Raw genomic sequence first — 16,463 nt, forward strand, 5'->3', positions numbered from 1 at the left:
TTCAAAGAACTCCTTCATATCTTTATGATCCAGCCGTCATTGTTCTTTTTTGTCTCGCTGCTTCTCTCTCTTCAAGTGCCGCGCTCGATTCTTAAGGACGTATTGCTGCTGTGGTGAATGGCCCAATTTTCACCCCGTCAAAATGACGGACGGCCTTAAATTTTCCCCGTCCACTCTTAAAAAAAATCCGTCAATGATGGAAAATTGTCCGTTAATGTAACCTCTTCAGAAACAGAAATATAATAGATGTAAATGTTTATCCAGTCTTGTTTAACTTAGATTTTGTTCCAAAAGACAGGCTTTGTTATCAGCAATCACCCCTCCTCCTCCCAAATAAAATATGAAATCAGGGGTTTGCTTCGGGCTCGGGCCTGCAAATCAAGTTAAGTGATCGGGCTCATGCACCCTTTGTGGCTCCCGTTCTCGCCGAAATTTCAAAATCTCAGAGATATGGCGAGGCCATGAGAATGCGAGACGAGGGTATTATCACTGTTGTGGCGACGCCACTCTAGCTTGTCCGCTGCTCTCTGTTGTGCGTGCGTCAGCGTGAACATTTACGCAAGCGCATCTTTTGATTTCAACCAATCAGCGCTGACGCAACAACGTCACACACCCGACGTCACACACGACAACAGCTAAACTAAGGTAGCCAAGACGACACTCGAAGTTGGACGGGCACGTTTTTCTGCCAATCTGTGGGTTTCACTTTTTGTCCAAATGTATTTTTCACGACAACTGTCTTGTCCACGGTGTCTTTTGTTCGTTCCACTGGGGTTTAGCAAGTGTGTTTATAAAGAGACGAAAATCTCTTTACTGTTACTAGTGTTAGTGTTTCAACACGGCTACGCTCGTGAAAGCAAAACAACAAACTCAAACGCGTCTTCGTTCAATGTTGTCAACTAATATCCGGATTAATTTTCGGCAAATTTTCCTCAATTCTCCAGAAAGATTTTCATAAAAATTTGAAAAACCCGGAATTCCGGGAAAATCCGGAGGACTTTCATCTCTGCTTATTTACATCCATTAGGCCACAAATATAGTGGTTTGACCCAATCAACTTAACACTCAGTGTCCCTTTAACAGTTATCCCAAACTTCTTGTTGAAAGTTCATTCAGCCATTTACAACAGTAAATAAGTGGTTCATGAAGGATGTGCAAATCTCAATTTTAACCTTTTCTTGACCCCTTAATGAGGGCACCATTATTCGGTAAAGTGGTGATTAATTTCCTCCAGGATAATGTCGTCTTCAGGCCAGAGTGAAAAACAAGTGTCAAACACCGCGCGGTGGAAGATTATCCCTTGTGCACGGAGACTCACATATTTCACATTTGAGTCCAAATGCTTTTGGGATTTTGTTGATCCGCACCAGGGGAGTGTCACCGATCCTGTGCAAAATGTTCGGAAGAATGGCAGGCGCCGGCGTTCTGTCAGCATAAAAATAATAAGCGTAGGTGTGTCAGCAAATACACATGCATGCCAAAAATGATCATTCAACTGGCAAGGGCTGTTCTGTCACGCCATTTCGTTTGATCGAAGCATTTTCTTCTAAACTACGGTAAATGAGAATTTTTTTTTCCCACTCACCGTGGGATTTGAGCGTGAGGAGATTCTGCCTGTGAGGCCCCAAGGCTCCACTTGCAGCGGCTAGGGAGGTCCGGGCGGATCCATTTCCTCTGAATGCCAACGTTCGGCTCTGCCTTATCCTCCGCCGTCGGCGCACTGTCAAGCCCCTTAAGCGGGAGCAAAGCCTCATGTCGTTTTAATTCACCGTTGGTTTGGTGAAGTAGCTTGGCGGTGTGGGGGCATTTGGGGCTTTGGAGAGGGGCCTCTTTGGACATGGGAACTGACGGCATGGCTTGCTTTGGAAGAACCAGAAAAAAGAAAATTAAAAAAAAAAACATTAGATTAAAATGCCATGTTCAAGAAATTTTGCCTTTCAAAGATCCAGGCAAAATAAGAGACATTTCGAGCAACTTTTTAAATAGCCCATTTGAGGAAGGACGTAGACCATGCACTTCTCATTTGGGAGTATTGAGCAATAGTTGGAACACCCCCAGCAGCTCAATAAAAAAAGCACATTGAAATGATTTTTCAACCATTCATGTCCAGTCACGCCAACAATGATTAATCCCAGGCTGTTTTTTTTTACACTGCACATACTCTTTGTTAATGTTATTGTTTATTTTCTCAGCACATATTTGCTTTTTAGACACATTCATTTAATGAGAGAGGGGACATATTATGGAAAACAACTTTTTTAATTCTCTATGCACAAAGAGTTGGATCTAGAGACAATCCTCCCAAGCATCCAAGTATTAAAATAAACATTTTTTTTTGTCATTTGCCTATTAGATAGAGCATAACATGGAATTCCACTCCTGTTCCACCCCACTCCCACAGAACGCTGTAATTCTTCATCTTGGGGTGTTTTGACAAGGCCGTGTCTCCAAAATGCTGGTTTGTTTTAAATTATGCAGAAATATGTCTCCCTAAGGGAGTTAGTGACTCATTAGATAAATTGCAGTCACGCTGGCTCTTCTAGCTAATATTGGCTCAGTCTATTTGATTTCAAGAACAAAAAGCCATCCAGTTCTGAACAAACAGCTGCTTGTTTAAATTTTTTTTTTTTAAAGATGGCGCCCCCCGAGTGGCTGCCTCTCCAGCAGCGCATATTGCAAATTTCCCCAGTGTGGGACAAATAAAGGTTATCTTATCTGTTGTTATAATTCAAGTTAAAACTACTTTTTTAAAAGAATAATTTTAAATGGATATTATGAATAGAGCAAAATGTTGTGCCACCTGCATTCTTAAACGAATGAATGATTTTTTTTCCCTTGCCTAATGATATTAAATGCTTTGCCTTATTAACACTTGCAAGCATCCTTCCTTTTTAACATATGGTTGTGCTCGTAAATGTACACACCTTGGCCGAATTTGGGAAATACTGGAAAGTGAGGGGGGATATTACACATGAATTGGGAATTTCTCCATTGCGAGAAAAATAAAGGATTTCTTAACTTATCTTAACCATCTAATTATTTACTTGCTCATTGCTATGTTTTGTTTAGTTGTTGTTAGTTGTGCTATTTTGAAATTCCATACACTTTACTTTGAATCCAAGTTCAAAACTACCGGTAATGTGTTTTACCTTATCACACACTATCTTTCAAAGAATAGCGTGCATGTTACAAGCTCTGCAAAGGTATGTAAATTTATGAGCATAAAACGGCATAATCATCATAATTCTAAGAAACAGATATCATTCAGGGCGGTCCGGTGGGTGACTCATGGTTAGCACATCCGCCTCACCGGCTCCAGCCTTCCAGTGTGGAGTTTGCATGTTCTACCCGTGCCTGCGTGGGTTTTCTCCAGGTTTTCCGGTTTCCTCCCCCATTCCAAAAACATGCGTGGCAGTTTAATGGAACACTCTAAATTGTCCCTAGGTGTGAGCGCGAATGGTTGTTTGTCTCAGTGTGCCCTGCGATCGGTTGGCACTCAGTTTTGGGTGAACCCCGCCTACTGCACAAAGACTGATGGGATAGGCTCCAGCACGCCCCTAGTGAGGATCAGAAAAAAAAAAAAAGATGTCATTCAGTTGCTAATTTCAGTAGCATGACACGGGGGAACTTTATCTGCTGTGCTGGGAACTACTAGATATAGCACCCAGTTTCACAGTTATCACGTGTAGATTTTAACAGCGATCATTGTTTGTTTGTTGAACATATAAACAGATAATAGACATTTTGTCAGGAAGTAAAGGGAGGTATTTTTTTTTAAAAGCTGAAGAAAAAAACAAATAGTCATCATTCAGCACAATTTACATGTTCAAAGGAAGTAGGAAGAAGTAACAAACTTATCTAGCCCTACCCCTTGTTCTTTGTGAGTTTTAATGATCATTCATTGAGTATATCTCACTCTGAAAAGAAAAGGAATAAAGTCAACATGTAGACGTACTCAAGTATACAAATGCATTTACACTTATGCGAGCTGTACTATATATATATATATATATATATGCCTCCAACTTTTGGTTTGTGGGGGTCTACTTAGGCACACACACTGGCACATTTATATACTGTATATGTCACTTTTCTCTCATACTCATAATCAATATTGCACTGCATTACAGCATTTAATAAATGTACTCACTTAAATCTAATGGACAAGTTTTTGGTACTTTACTTTTGAACTTGTTTTTCAACACAGCAAGCGAGTCACACATTTTCAAAATTATTCCATAAATTAACACCTATTACAGAAACACAGCTTTGCTTAATTTTTGCCCTTGTGGATTTTTTTGTAGGTTTGTACCCCTTAAATCATAGCAACTCTCACGAATTTCTTTCGAACTTTGATTTTTGTAAGTTTAGTGATAACTTATTTATGTCGAACCATTTTTTTATATGTTTAATTCTTGTTCCACAGTTGTCAGAAGCTATTTCTAACTTTCCCCACAGTCGTAGAAAGTTGCGTCATTGGAAAACACGACACATTTAAATTGTTTTTAGACACAGCAAATATCATTTACATACAATATGAATAAAAGTATTGTGGTCAGCCTATTCAAAGGTTTTGAAGTCCATATTTTTATCATCTATTTTGAATGACTACAATTTCAAATTAAATGCTCCAAAGAGGATACATCTGATTTATATTTGTGGTATCCGTAACTTTTATATGGAGGTCGTTTATTGTTAGTTTTCTGTGGCATAATCAGATTTTCAAACACCAACAATTTACGGGAAGGTCATTCTCAATTGAAAAAAGAAAAAAGCCCTGGCTGCGCTGTCAGCAGAAAGCACAACGCAGCAAACCCAGACAAGACATAACAAATGGGATAACCGTGAATAGCAGGAATGCAGACCGAAGAAACACAACGTGACAAATGAAAACACGCAACAAGACCTCAACGTGTTTGAAAGTGCGTCAGTAAACGAGACGCTGCTAGTGTTGCAATCTTGCATCAGAACAAAGCACATTTCTAATTTAAAACCTCGCCACTCTACTTACTATCACTCTTTCCGCAAAAGTAAGAACAGTAAATTATACACGTTATGCTAAAATATCCCTTTTTTGCCAAATTATCAACCGAGACATTTAAAAAGAACACGTTGGTGGAGTTGCGTCAGCTTCCGCGGAGGTACAGGTCACGGCTAAAGCGCCATCATTTAGCATAATTACGCTTCAATCCACGCTAGCGCGATTGCTCGATATTCACTCACCTATTAATAATTCAAACGTGGTCGCAAAAAAAAAAAACTGGACAAAGAGTCGAGACAAGCGCAGCTGACTGGAGATGCTGTGCCAGGACTGCGCAGTTAGAAACGTCCGTTCCGCAGCTTCCGTGTTGAACCGTGCAGACTTGATGCGCACACTTTGGGATATCGTCAAAAGGCTCGCTGATTGGTTGTGGTGAGGGCGTCTGCCTGAGCTTCTTCACGAATCACGAACGGAGATTTCTCCTCACCGGGTTGGCTCACGCAGTCCCCGCCCTCTGTTTATGATTTATTTACCGACCTGACGTGGATCCCAATCGAATGACTTTTAGAAAGATTGCAGGTGCACAAGAGCTAAAAACAAATAAACAAGGAAAGAAGTAACGGTGAAAATTGTGGAAACCATTTCCATTGCAGAAAAAAAGAAAGAGTTAAGAGCTGCCTCGTCCGTTGACATTTTCAAAAAGCTGTTCCAGTCGAGGGTGATTGGGATCGGCCGAAACCCGGCGAGCATATATAAATGTGCTGAACAGCGAGCATGCGGGTCCTCTGTAATTTGAAAAGTATTTTGGCAGGCATTCCAGACGGACTTGTTTTCATTTTTTTGATGTCATCGCTGATTCGCCATATAAACACTGCACAAACCGTTCGTGATACTATTTGTCACGAGTACATTTTATGGTTGAACCTGAAGTGCACTACAACAGGTACATTTAATATGATCTTCTGGAAACGTTTTAACGGACATGTCCAAGTGTTCCACGTGTCAGTACTTTTTGCACAACTCGCTGTTGTCTGACAGGGAGCTGAACGCAAAATTCCAGAGGCGTTTGATTCGTGAAGATTTCTATGCTTTTCTGCAACGTTGCCAGCCTCACTGTTGCATCCTGCTGATGACACAAAGTTCCGTGTCCTCATTCCTCAGAGAACACCCTGTTAACTTGGTCTCATGATGCCTAAATGTGAACAGCATGATGAAGAAAAAACTTTCAATACCAGTTTTGATTATCCCCAACTTTTGATGTGGTGTTTATTTCAACTGATATTAACTGTATGTGTGTGGATTTATTTTTTATTTGTAAATCACTGTGTCTAGTGATACATGAATAAAATCCCCTACTGGAGAATTACAAGCTTAAAACGATAATAGAAAAAAATGGTTCCTAAAATAAGTTTATAGATGGTCCAACAAAGAGGTATGCTGTATATTCTATGCCACTGTGACTGGGCCAATCACAAATTTGAGTGAAACTGCAGATATTCCAGGGCCATTTCTTCAAAAGACGAGATGCCTCCCTTCGACACACAGCACCCAGACGGGCATTTGGTTTTAATTATTTCCCACATGTATGAATGTAGCACACGTGCATCTCTTCAATCGCGTGGATTCTTAAAGGACTGAAGTGATATTTTCAGAGGTAAACAATGCAGAGTAACAAATCTGTTTTATTGACAAAGCAACCAGCTGTTCATAAAAAAGGGATCAAAGAAAAGCACGTTGATAATTCACCAAAAGTCTAAATAATTTTGTTTTCACTGTGAGGGTTTTGGTAGAGCGTTGTGTCTTCCGCCTTCAGAACCTTCCTGAGCGTTCTCTGTCTCTCGACCTCCGTCTTTCACGGTCCCGTCGCCGATCCTTAGAACGGGAGCGTCTGTCCCGGGAACGCGAGCGAGAACGTTGCCTGTTGGCAGAGAAAAAGCTAAATCAGTTGATAACAAACATGAGTAGTGAATCGAAGCAACTGATCTGCACAGCGTGAACAGATGTCTGCACCTTTTTCTACGGCGTCCGTACAACTCTCGCCGAAGTTCCCTTGATATCGGTTTCAGGTGCATGAAGTTGCAGAAGCCACCTCGGGTGCACTCTCTGGAAGACAGTTAGTATGTAAGCGCATTGTTTTCTGTGGTCCGGCGACTCCACATTTCAAATTGTTTTGGGAAATTGTGGACGTAGAATCCTCCGGGCCAAAGTGGAAAAGAACCATCCGGACTGCTATGGAAGCAACATTCAAAAGCCAGCATCTGTGATGGTTTGGGGCTGTGTTAGTGCCAGCGGCATTGGGTAACTTTCACATCTGTGGAGGCACCATTAATGCTGAAAGGTACATACAGGTTCTGGACAAACATGTTGCCATCCAAGCAAGGTCTTTTTCATGGACACCCCTGCTTACTTCAGCAAGACAATGCCAAACCACATTCTGCACGTTACAACAGCGTGGCTTCATAGTAAAAGAGTACAGGTACTAGACTGGCCTGACTGCAGTCCAGACCTGTCACCCATTGAAAATGTATGTGCAGTATGAAGCCTAAAATATAACAATGGAGACCTTGGACTGTACATCAAGCAGGAATGGGGAAAGAATTCCATCTACAAAGCTTCAACAATTAGTGTCTTCAATTTCCAAACGGTAATTGAATGTTGTTGAAAGAAACGGTTGTCTCTGCTTTTTTGGAACGTGTTGCAGCCATAAAATTTTAAGTTAATGATTATCTGCTGAAAACAAAATTGATCAGTTTGAACATTAAATATCATGTCTATGTAATGTATTCAATTATATATTGGTTGTACAGGATTTGCAAATCTTTGTATTCTGTTTTTGGTTAACAACGTCCCAACTTAATTGGAATTGGGCTTGTATAAAATTCATAACTAAAAGAGAGTGTCATACCTAGATTTTCTTCAAAAGTCAAGTTGAAATGCATTGCATGTGTTTCTTTTGACCGATTATGCATGTTCTCGGCTAAAATAAGAGGACACATTTTTCTGTTCATAATCCAAGCGCAAGTTCCTGATTGTGGTTACTCACCCCATTTCATATTGGCGGCAACAAGCTTCCCTGAAGTCAGTGACAGGGGAGAGCTCAGCGTGGACGGGCTGGGCGTTGAACCAGCGGTTGTTCAAGTCCATGACAGCTTTTTCCGCGTCCTCTTCACGACGGAACTGCATACAAAAAAATTGGGAGAGGAAAGTGGTGGCTGTTGACGTTCCATCAGGAAAACCGATCAATTTCGTCATTCAAAAAGTACCTTGACGTAAACGTTGCCGACAAGATGGTCACCCAAGTTGTCACAAACGTTCATCTCTTCCACTTCCCCGTACTTCTCCTCCATCTCTGTGAAGACCTCCTGCACAAACACAACTTGAGTTTCTTACCCACCATTCTTTTCGGCAGCAACATTTAAAGCAACAGGACACACCACATGGAGACGCCTGCGTTTCACGCCCAAGACTTTCAAGATGATGTTACATTCAAAGCAAAAGGAAAAGTGTGGTCTCACACCTGTATATCACCCTATCCAAAACCAGTAATAGGTTACAAGATAGGTATGTTACAAAAAAAAGTCAACCTACCTATTCATCGAAACTGAGCATATAACATTGAATAGAGATTTGTGACCTAAATAAAACTAGCCCTAGCCGTTTTATAATATCTAAACTTTGAACAAGTGGAGAGTGACATGACTGGTGCTTTTCAACACAAAATGTGAGTATAAGGGTGTTTGAAAAGGTAAAGTAAATGTTGAATAAAGTTATTCATAATTACAGCAAGTGTTGTGATGCTGAACTTGGGAACAAAATTGTGGAATAATAAATAATAAATTGCTTCTCGTGCTAGCTAGCAACTCAATCAGCTATGAGCTTCGGTATACGCTTGCTCCATGTAACACAAGCTCTTAATATGTTAGCATTACTGTTTGTGTTGTTTGCCTGAGCTTTTTTTCCCCTGGGCATCCCGGAACACGTGAGTAACTCAAAAATATCCCGAATATGCCGTCCCACTGAGATCATCGTCAAAACAATTGTAGTTCTCCTTTCAGTTGACGATGGCCCAAGCGGGGCTCGCCGTTTTCTCCCTTGTTTAAACACTAGCTTTCTCTACTAAATAAAGATGAACATCGGGCCACTTTGTAACATCTCCCTCGCACGCTGTCATGCCATAACGATCGGAACGTTGCTTTCCATCTGGCAACGTTAGTTTGTAAAAGTAATTTCCGCGATCTTTTACAGTTAGTCGGCTTATGTGCATATTCATGAACCCCGCCGCTCTTTCTGCGCCAATAATGTCCGCGCATTCTGCTTACGTCATCTATATTGACAAACTGAAAATGGGTCTGTTGGCAAGCTCGTGAAATTCAAAAGTTAATGAAATCATTATTTCCACCCACTCTATGTCCAAGTAGTTGTGACAAACGCAAATATATCTCATTGACATGTCACACAGGAAAAAGGAACGATAGAAGAGGTCACTCACCTCGAAGAACTCATCATAGTGCTCCTGCATTTCCACATCACTTACGGCACCTGCAGTGACAAGGCCGCATTGTCAAGAACCTCAACTTAGGTCATTTTGCGCTTCCTGGACGAGATGAAATTATAACAACAGTCTCATGTGTGTGCGTGTGTGTGCGTGTGCGGGTGTGTGTGTGTATTCTGGCAGGACAAGTTTTGATTACGTGCAGAACGTCACGGTCAAGTTCTTGATGCACTTGACTCACTACAAACAAGAATCTGGGGTCAGCGACCCGCTTCTGTGGATCGGACATTGTGTGCTTAGTGTCGGATGAGTGCAGAGCCAACAGACTCAGACAAATAGGCCTTCATACGTAGAGTCTGAAAGATGAAGTCGTGGTTAATCCAAGAAGGGTTCAATCGTGGCTAGTAATGGGCCCTTAAACCCGAGAAATCAACCCTCCTTGGATGTTAAATAAATTCAGCATCAGGAAAAAAAAAAATATTGAACGTCTCAAGATGCTTTGTGCAACCACTCACCGCACTGTCTGTCACTACTAGTTTTTAGACGGGAAACTGCACGTGGCTCCTTAATTTCAAATCCAGCCAAATTTATACAGAAACTGTGCAGTAACGTAAGTGCAGTCAGTGCTGGAGGGTCCCAGGGATGAAGAAGAACTTACAGTGCAAACCATCAGCAGACTTGGGCACAGTTTTCAAGGTTATGAAGGTAAATGTTCAAGGGGGAAATGGTCTGAAATACAAAACGTAAACTTCTGTGACACACAACAACGAAAAATGAGGAGCTGGGGAGGGAAAACATGTTGTTAGAATCCGCAGGATATCGCATCATATTGAATAGCTCAAAAAGAGCTTCGCGCGTATGTGCCCTAAAACTTTCAAAGCCATAGGTTGCACGTTCCAAAACTTGATTTTCCTGTCTTGAGCGAAGATTAGAGATCACAACGCTAAAAGCTCCTTGTGGCTGAGCACAGAAAAACAGCACAGAGATGCCCTTTTTTTCTGTGCCCAGGTCATTCTCATCCGAATGTTGATAAAGCAAAACTTTTAACCAGCTCATTTCTAGAGCCCTTACAAAAAGGCAACAACTGAAACAAAGTGCTGCACATAAAATAAAATAAAAAAAATCAAACATGAAACAATTATTTAAAAAAAAAAAGCTGTCTCATATTCAAAAACTGCTGTGGTGTTTTATTTGTGGGAGAGTGGACACAACGCTCAATTTAAAATCTTAAATACGATTGCGTAAATGAATGTGTTTCTGCAGCTTTATAGCAAAACTGAACTTTCATTCAAATAAAACGCCATATTTTGTTTATGATATCACTGGAACTAGATAAGCGCTGTGACCGCATGCTCAGCAAAGTGCACCTCATGCAGATATAGTCTGTTTCTAATTCGGGGAGGAGGACGTGAAGTTCGGTGCAAAAATCAAACAGGTCTTAAGTCACATGTCCAGTTTACTGTTTAACAAGCCAGCCTGTGAGTGGTGTACTCTTCCCCACCAAATGTTTGCTCTGGGCGTTGCTCCAAGAGCCAACGTGTTGATGTTTATGTTCTCGGGTGTTGTATAGCAGGCAGCTGTTTCGCAAAGCGCAACGCAGCAGAACTGCAAGCGACACCCCACGTGCGGCTGCCACGTTAATTCATCACAGGGAGTGCGGGGGATACTTACAACGTGACGCGTCGGCTGTCTGTGCGCTGTTCTGCGGGTTACGGTAGATGTTTTGTATCAAAATGGTCTGCAGAAAGAATGAACGATTTGAAAGGAAATCAAATCAGCACCGGATAACAATTGTGCAGCAATGCCATCCTCACCTGGCTGAAGGTCGGTTTGTTGTGCAATCTTGAACAGCGATCTCCATGTCTGCAAGCTCCAATTTTAAAATAGAAGGAACAATTGACCCTGGAAGGAGTGAAGGACTAAAATGAACATAAGTTGTTGGTGGTGGACCTGGCAGAATAAAAATGGCCTCACAACTTGGTCACTTGCTGTTCAACAGCTTTTAGAGATTGCACATTATGTTCTTCTTCCCAGCTATTCTTGATAAAGGATGGACCTCAGGTCACAAAACACCTCCTTTTTGCGGTTTCATTTCAAGTCTCACAAGACGGACATTAGGCCTTTGTCATTTAACAGCTGAAGCTTTGCAGCTTTTGTAAGCACGAGCCATACTGACTTGAGGGTTTTCAAAGGCTTCAAGGAGAAGATAATGATGCATCAACAACTTGAAGTCGGTACAAGTAAAGCCATATCACTCAATTTCATTTTCCAAAGCATCTGCTGAATCAGACTTTAGTCCATGATGAGTCCTTTCCGTGGCCTTGCGCAAAGGCCTGCTCTAGAAGTTTGGGGTTTTCAACAGTGGTGGTAGTAGCAGGCCAACCACTAACCACTGCGTGGTTGGTCAAGAACAGATCTCATTTTGAGAAACTTTCCATGAATAGAGTGAAGTGGAGCACACGGAGCAGTGTCCAATGTCAGATGGTGAACTACAGGTAAATGAAATTATATGCTCACAAAATACACAACGCTTACGGCGGCAAGCATTGATGGCTGCACAGATGTCTGAACCATAGCTGAAATGACATAGGCTGGGGGAAGAAAAAAAACTGTGACTTTTGGAGCACCCTGTATTTTGGGTTTTGCTTAAGTCTTCTCCTGGTTTGATTAGTGCATTCTTTCTTTCTCTTTCAGAGCTGACTTGTTATTCATCCATCCATCCATTTTCTGATCCTTACTTTGAACCTTGAAATATGACCGCCACCTGAACCTTATGATGTGACCTCGACTTGAACTGTCTTAGCAACGAAAAATTATGTTAACATCTTTTGCAGAAATAGACCAGACAACGCTGTAAGTGCATCTTTTGGCTAGCTTGCAGGTTTCGCGCTTGTAGCTGTGTTCCAACCAAAAGTAGAGGCCCTGTGAATAAATTGGGTTTTCGTGGAAGCCAGCATTAAGATGACTTCTGAGAAAAGCTAAAAATGTTGCAACATTAAAGCACTGCCATTATGTTTTATGTTTTTCGAAAACAAAATTATTTGATGATTCCATTAAGAAATGAAAAGAAGCCAAGAACATTAGAGCAGTCATCCTGAAACAGAAAGGATGATATGCATTAGGAGTTATGCCCCGCTTAGGATAAGACTTACACCGTAAGATAAGATAAGACCGTATAAGACTTGTATAGAGACGTTGCCCTTGCGCATTTGTGCCTTGACCACAACGATTGCTTGTGTCATCACACTTGTGCCCTGAACGTTCAGTAAAGCCTCTTGCAAGAACTTCTCCATTTCCAGCCTCTGACTTCGCACCTCACCTCAGCCCGAATCAAACGAACACGCGGAGGACGGTGAAAGGATCCCGCCGAGTCCACAACAACCTCTCCCTCCCCCGCCTCCAACAATGGATTATCATTATTGGCTACCGTTTCATTTCGTGGGAACACTTTTGTCAAATCATGAATACTATTTCCCATAATTTATGTTCACAACATAATAAACAGCATAAACAACAAAATGACTCAAAAAGAGCATAAAACTGCACTCTTTGGAATAAAATATTTGAGGCGGCGTTAGATTTTAGAAAAGATAAAATTGATGGGTTTTTTTTCTGTTCTCCCGGCTTTCGTTAACTTCATTTTGTTCATCTGATTATAATCGCAATGATTGTAATCATCTTTTTTCACTAAATGACTATCAGTCACTCAGATTGAGTGAATACATCATTATGCAGGTATCATGAAGGGAACGAATTGAATTCAAATGCTGGGAGAATTGGTGCAACGGAAGGCTTTTGCTGCTCGTCTGCAGCGAATTGAAACGAAACAATCCCGCCAATTTAGGTATCAACTTCATTAGCGATTACAAACAAAGCTGCAAGTAAACACTTGGCCAACTACAAGAACATGTGCACTTATGAGTTTTTTTCCTAAAAGACTGTTAAGCGCCTTGCAGCTTCAGATTTGCAGACGTGATTTCCTGTTTCATTCATTGAGCTAGCTGAGCTCGTTAGCTCTTCTTGCTAATATCAGTTTAACTATCCCCTTTATTACAAGCCTATGCCATCAACTGAGCCACCACTCGGTCGCGGAAACTCCACCGGTAGTTTCTCAGTCAACAGTCTTTCTCGCTTGATTAAACAAAATAGTCTAGAAAACTTACTTGTCTTTTTCTGTGCCGAAAATGGACGCCAGATACTCCGCCATTTTCGGCTCGTCGGGGGCGTAAGTAACACGTAATTACGTAAGAAATGACGTCAGGACGTATGGAACAGCCGTTTACTCAAGACTGGCATTTTCCAATAACATCTTTAACCACACGGAGGCGCTGTTCTTCAAAAATACCATGCACCGTGTTAGGATAGTTTGATGTGGTTAATTTGTGTTCGGGCGTGATATACGGTACTAAGTCAGGTTGTGCGGAACATGAGAACACAAAAAAATGTTTTGTTGTCTTAGTCTGTTTGGAAACTGCAGCTTTTGCAGAAGCCCAGCCACCAATTTACAAGTACTTCCACTTCTCATTTGCACAGACAGAACAGACAGAGGAAGTTGTACTTCTGTTTGTGTATGCAAACGATCGTGGGACTGAAGCCAGTTTCATTTTGAAGTGACTGCAAGGAGATGTGGAGTATCATCCTCAATGATGAACCACTCATGGAGTGTGCTATTGGAGTCTATCTTGGCAGTGCTGCATCTCACTTCAAGTGTTATCTGTAAGTTTCTTTTCTATGAGAATTATTATTTTTTAAAATATTTTTTATGTTTATTTTTTTTTTTTGTGGAAGGACCCCCAGAAAAGTCAGTATGAATTCTCACTCTTTCAAACTTTGTTAGGTGTACGTGTGATGTGTGATAGAGTCTTGGTGGTTTTAACTTTATACACTCAAACGGTGGATAAATAAAACGATTATGTGATTGACAGGCATCATGGTAGAATAGTGGTTAACACGTCTGCCTCCCCGTCAACTTCAAGGGTCAAATCAGGCCCTCATTTGTGGAATTTGGACCTATCGTCACTGTATGCCTGGGAAGAAGCCTGCACGATTGCTGTATGGACTTCTGAAACTGCATATTTCCATTCACTATTTTGTGCGTCTGAAGCAAAATGTTACTGCTACCGTCTTATAAATCTATCCATTCATCCATTATCCGAGCCGCTTATCCTCACAAGGATCGCAGGCGTGCTGGAGCCTTTCCCAGCTGTCTTCGAGCAGCAGGTGGGGTACACCCTGAATTGGTCGCCAGTCAATCGCAGGATGCACATAGACAAACAACCATTCACACTCACAATTTAATATTCCATTAACTTACCATACATGTTTTTGGAATGTGGGAGGAAACCGGAGAAAACCCACTCAGGTACGGGGAGAACATGTAAGCTCGACACAGGAAGGCCCTGCACCTTTGCACTGTGAGGTGGACATGCTAACCAGACAACCACTGTGCGGCCCTTATAAATCAATCTGAGTGATAATTCACATTTTTCTCGTCCCTTCTGTCCAGATGGTGAAGGCTGCCTGGAAATCATGGTGGGGCACACAAGTAATTACACAACTTCACTTGGGAAAAACCTCCAAATTAATTGCACATATTACTATAGTAACTGCACTAAACAATCGGCCTACAATGTCTTCTGGTATAAGTTGCAAGGAGACGTTTACGTGCGAGTGACCCCTGACATTCATACTAAAATGAAGTCGAAAAATTTAAGCAACGGGAAAACGATGATGTCATTATGCTTCACAAATATACAAAAAAGCAATGCAGGTATCTATCGGTGTCAAAATGGACTCACCGTCGGACACAACATCCAAGTGTCTGTGTATGGTATGTCTTTACATCGTCATGAATTGTGATTAGTTTTTGAGGCTGTTCTAACATTGCATCCAACCTTTGTTTTTTGTTTTTTTTTTCAGATAGCAACATGAGGACCAGCACCTCACTTAGAAATGAAAGCAGTAAGATAGTTTTTTTGGCAGCTAATTCTGCACGTATTTCAACATGATTATTTTATTCAGACACTAGCCTCAAATGATGTTTTGTTACACTTCGATTGGATTGCACATTTCTTCGAAAAATAAAGTGCATCTTTATGTTTGCAGGTTTGCCAGAGGAAGTTCGATGGATGTACTTGTACTCTGCCGTAGGCACAATGGCATTCGTCATCATCGTGATATTTATATCAGTCATGTTGTTGCAACGGTGCAAAGGTGAGGAGCTTTCAACCAACCATTATTTTTTTTAATGCCAATACATACATGACTATGGAGAAAGCACCAGGTACTATATATATTCAACTGTTATAGAACAAGAAACTCGAAGGCACATGTGGTTGTTTGATGCATGAATGGCAAATACATTTCCTGGTGGATTTGAATCGTTCACATCGCAGTTCATATTGTGACCTCACGAGACCAAGAACACATTTGATAACTGCTTCAAACAGGATGTTGTTGAGCGAAAGTGGTCACTGAGCTCACAGTGTCATCGAGAAAGAGACGAGAGAAGACTCACAGAAGGGCATAGAAGTGATGCGGACATGAGGGCTCTATCTCGTAATATGTGAATGGATAATATGTATATACATACATCTATAATAAAATGTCATGTTACAATATATTCAAGTTGATCAAATTAAGTACGTTTGTTGAGAGCAGTCAGTTGTAGAGTATTTAGCTTCAAATTACAATTAGGGATGGAGGAAATCAGAGGTGATCATGTAATTTTCAGCTAATCCTGTATAAGCGAAAAAGATGAGTTGTGGTCATTTTCTGAACATTTCCTTTAAAAGTCACAGAATAAAACACAATAATCCTAACGTGCAAATATCTTCCCAAATGGAACAGTTAGTTTTTACATCATGTTATGCTTCTCTCGATGCTTTTTTAAGTAGCGATGCTGTGACAATAACTGAACCACACACACACACACACACACACACACACACACACACACACACACATATGCCTCGGTCCGCACAAGGAGAC

General features: G+C 41.2%; 3 protein-coding genes across 7 annotated transcripts in view; 1 reads left to right on the forward strand and 2 right to left on the reverse strand.

The window, feature by feature from the left end:
• The window catches only part of cbsa (cystathionine beta-synthase a), a 10,340-nt gene extending 4,954 nt beyond the window's left edge, over window positions 1-5,386 (reverse strand). Inside the window, exons 1-3 of one of the 4 annotated variants that reach the window (XM_019890683.1) lie at window positions 5,224-5,386; window positions 1,586-1,856; window positions 1,319-1,425 (exon numbers count right to left, since the gene is read on the reverse strand). In XM_019890683.1, coding sequence (XP_019746242.1) covers window positions 1,319-1,425; window positions 1,586-1,854 — 376 coding nt within the window. In that variant the 5' untranslated portion in view covers window positions 1,855-1,856; window positions 5,224-5,386. Of the gene's footprint in view, window positions 1-1,318; window positions 1,426-1,585; window positions 1,873-3,868; window positions 3,920-5,223 lie in introns of those variants that run through there. The other 3 variants (XM_019890682.1, XM_019890684.1, XM_019890681.1) reach the window with 3 other exon arrangements.
• A 1,259-nt stretch (window positions 5,387-6,645) lies between these two features.
• LOC109528306 (splicing factor U2AF 35 kDa subunit-like) lies at window positions 6,646-13,722 on the reverse strand. Of its 2 annotated transcripts, none has more exons than XM_019890699.1 (8): window positions 13,637-13,722; window positions 11,288-11,375; window positions 11,145-11,211; window positions 9,471-9,520; window positions 8,245-8,343; window positions 8,025-8,158; window positions 6,992-7,084; window positions 6,646-6,899 (listed from the first exon to the last, which is right to left on the reverse strand). In XM_019890699.1, the coding sequence occupies exons 1-8, from the start codon at window positions 13,678-13,680 to the stop codon at window positions 6,791-6,793; spliced, it is 684 nt and encodes a 227-aa protein (XP_019746258.1). In that variant the 5' UTR covers window positions 13,681-13,722; the 3' UTR covers window positions 6,646-6,790. The 2 variants fall into 2 exon arrangements, with proteins under 2 accessions (XP_019746258.1, XP_019746260.1); XM_019890701.1 differs by lacking the exon at window positions 13,637-13,722 and adding an exon at window positions 10,132-10,202 and having other exon boundaries at window positions 11,288-11,321.
• Window positions 13,723-13,895: 173 nt separating this feature from the next.
• Window positions 13,896-16,463, forward strand: part of btla (B and T lymphocyte associated) — a 10,497-nt gene continuing 7,929 nt past the window's right edge. The window contains exons 1-4 of the mRNA XM_019890698.1: window positions 13,896-14,189; window positions 14,980-15,303; window positions 15,393-15,434; window positions 15,579-15,686. Of these exons, the coding sequence (XP_019746257.1) occupies window positions 14,117-14,189; window positions 14,980-15,303; window positions 15,393-15,434; window positions 15,579-15,686 (547 nt within the window). The 5' untranslated portion in view covers window positions 13,896-14,116. The remainder of the gene's footprint in view (window positions 14,190-14,979; window positions 15,304-15,392; window positions 15,435-15,578; window positions 15,687-16,463) is intronic.

This window comes from Hippocampus comes, unplaced genomic scaffold, assembly GCF_001891065.2.
Source record: "Hippocampus comes isolate QL1 unplaced genomic scaffold, H_comes_QL1_v1.1 scaffold174, whole genome shotgun sequence".
NCBI classification, from domain to species: domain Eukaryota; kingdom Metazoa; phylum Chordata; class Actinopteri; order Syngnathiformes; family Syngnathidae; genus Hippocampus; species Hippocampus comes.